Raw genomic sequence first — 2,477 nt, forward strand, 5'->3', positions numbered from 1 at the left:
ACACATTATGTGGCCATTGATTTCAACCCGTCCACATGCTGATTTAAATCTTCACCAGTTCTCTTCTTATTGATCTTTTTAGCCTTTCTCCCGCTCTCCTTGTTCAGTGAAGGGGTTCGAGTTCACAATAAAGACAGCAAGAAACAGAAGTCAAAGGAGAGATTAAGGTGTGAAATGAATAGTTTAAATTAAACTCCTTTGGTATCACCTTTGACCACAACCAATGAAATCTATTTGAAGCACATTTCTTTCTCAAATCTTTTTGTGATGATCTATTAACCCCGACAGAGATATCTGCCTTCTCGCTTGCCCCTCTTTCACAGGAAAGTTCAAGTAGAGACTTGGCAGGAGGAGAAACCCTGGAGCTTGTAGGAATGCATTTTATCTTGTCCACGGACACTTAAACAGGGGAGCTGAGAGACGTTTAAGAAATAAACACAGCTGAAAATCACTCACTTCTTTCCTTTCTTTCAGATTTGTAAGCATGACGACAGTCGCTACTTTCTGCTCCCATATCATCCTCCAGAAATCCGCTACAGTGTCTTCTTTGGGCCCTGAGAGACAAAAATATTAAGATTTAATGATTATTTAAATATGAAATTAAAAATAAAGGCATGAACTTATGCCTCATTTCATTTCCTACCTTGTGCTGCTATGAATTTGTTTTTTTCCGTGTAACCCTGTAAGAAAAAGACCAAGAATATGAATATAAATCTAAAGCTTCAGACAGCTACTGTTGGACCTTGAGTTTGTTGTGTTAACTGCTGTTTCCAAGATCAAAAATTGATTTGGAAACTTAACTTTAAATCCTAAAAGGATGAGAGGTCCTTAAACTGCTTAGAAAAATGGCATTTGAACATCTGTAATTCCACAATAACTAGGCAAACTTCATTCAAATAAAAGTTTCAGCTACTGCGGTGGATTCATGAAACAGAGGAGCAGGATTTTCCTAAGAAACAATCGCAATTTTGCTACAGTCAGTGTTGCCGATTCAAACCGACCATTGTTCAAGTAATGGTCATGGGATTGATTTAAAAAGACGTAAAGACTCAACACTCACATCAATGTAAGAGGCATTCACATAGTCTGAACAGGGATTTCCATCCAGCTGAGTCAACACCACTCTGGAGTGATCATCTGTTGAAGTTGGAAGGTTTAGAGAGTTACAGTGGAAAAATAATCCACAGGTCTGCCACTACTACATGATTTAACACTGATATTGAGCAGGTAAACTACGGAGCATTAAAGGAATATTTTCACATTCTGGGGTAAAATGCTTATTTGCTCTCTTGCTGGGAGTTAGGTTGGTAAATAGATGACACTCAATCTATTATCAGCACTTCTCAATCCCTTTGAAACGGCAAACTCTCATTTTTACACTTGGGTATTTGTGAAGATAAAACAATTAAGGTAAAGTTGTGTTAATTAAAGAGCTTTAGAGACACTGATGAGTGAATCTTGTCACCTTTTGGATAGAGCCAGTCTAGCTGTTTCCAGGCTTTATATTTATGTGATTTTAATGTAACTCTTGGCAAGACTGCAAATAAGCATAAGTCCCAAAAGGTGATCTATTCCTTTACAGATTACATAAGCATAGAATAGGTCAAAAAATGTTCACAATGAATTAATTATGAGACAGAAATATAAGAACGGCAACTGGAGGAGGAAACTGAGTGATGGTGTTTCATCGTGACACAGGGAAACCAATCAAACACATATGCCATATCTGAACTAAAAAAAACAAACAAAAAAAAAACACTCATTAAGACACAAAGGCACGTGCACACACATACAGGAAACTGAGATGTGGGTGTGAGTCGAACTAAATCCTACTTTCTGCAGAACAGAAAGTACACTCACAGGGAAGGATGTTGGGGTATCGGTTCTTCTCCTTGTTGTCGTCCTTGTTGGCCTCCTCGTACGTCCCCTGGGCATTACCCCCTGGCAAGGACTGCAAAGCGAATCGACGATTAGTTTTTACATAACCTCACACGCAGCTCATTACCAGTGCATTGTTTTTCTGCTCCATGTAGGGCTTTGTTCAGCCTTGATGTAGGCACTTCCTCTGCTACTTACAGTAAACAGTCCTCCATTAACAGCTGAGAACTTCAACTTCCTCTGTCTGTGCTGACATTGAATAAAATCATAGTTTTATGTGTTTCATGAAGAGTGAGTCACATACTTTATGTTGACCCAGATTCTTAATCATGGTCACAAATAGGCACAAGGGTATTTTTCCTGGGTGTGGGTGTGTATGTGTACAGTATGTGTCATTGCCAACGTGACACATAGCTATAAGTAGTTTTATTATTCCAAATAAATGCAGTCCTAAACTGCACTTCATAAAAATAAATTGCTAAACAGAACTCACTCAACACATTTGAGCAAATCCTATAAACTGTTGAGTTTGAATGCACCACAGTGACACGGTACTTTAACAGCAGTTGCCTGGTGTAAAGAGTACTTTCAGCACTTGC

At 38.6% G+C, this 2,477-nt stretch overlaps 1 protein-coding gene across 1 annotated transcript; it reads right to left on the reverse strand.

Annotated features, from left to right (window-relative positions):
• Positions 1-456: 456 nt before the first annotated feature.
• On the reverse strand, positions 457-1,951 carry LOC111654307 (receptor-type tyrosine-protein phosphatase epsilon-like; the record flags this gene model as incomplete). The annotated part of the gene is made up of 4 exons (XM_087173512.1): positions 457-554; positions 644-680; positions 1,061-1,137; positions 1,861-1,951. Coding segments are annotated over 4 exons (303 nt in total), but the record flags the coding sequence as incomplete, so codon positions are not given.
• Positions 1,952-2,477: the final 526 nt, after the last annotated feature.

Source organism: Seriola lalandi, unplaced genomic scaffold (assembly GCF_002814215.2).
Source record: "Seriola lalandi dorsalis isolate HSWRI2012SDOR001 ecotype SW California unplaced genomic scaffold, Sedor1 jcf7180001974609, whole genome shotgun sequence".
NCBI classification, from domain to species: domain Eukaryota; kingdom Metazoa; phylum Chordata; class Actinopteri; order Carangiformes; family Carangidae; genus Seriola; species Seriola lalandi.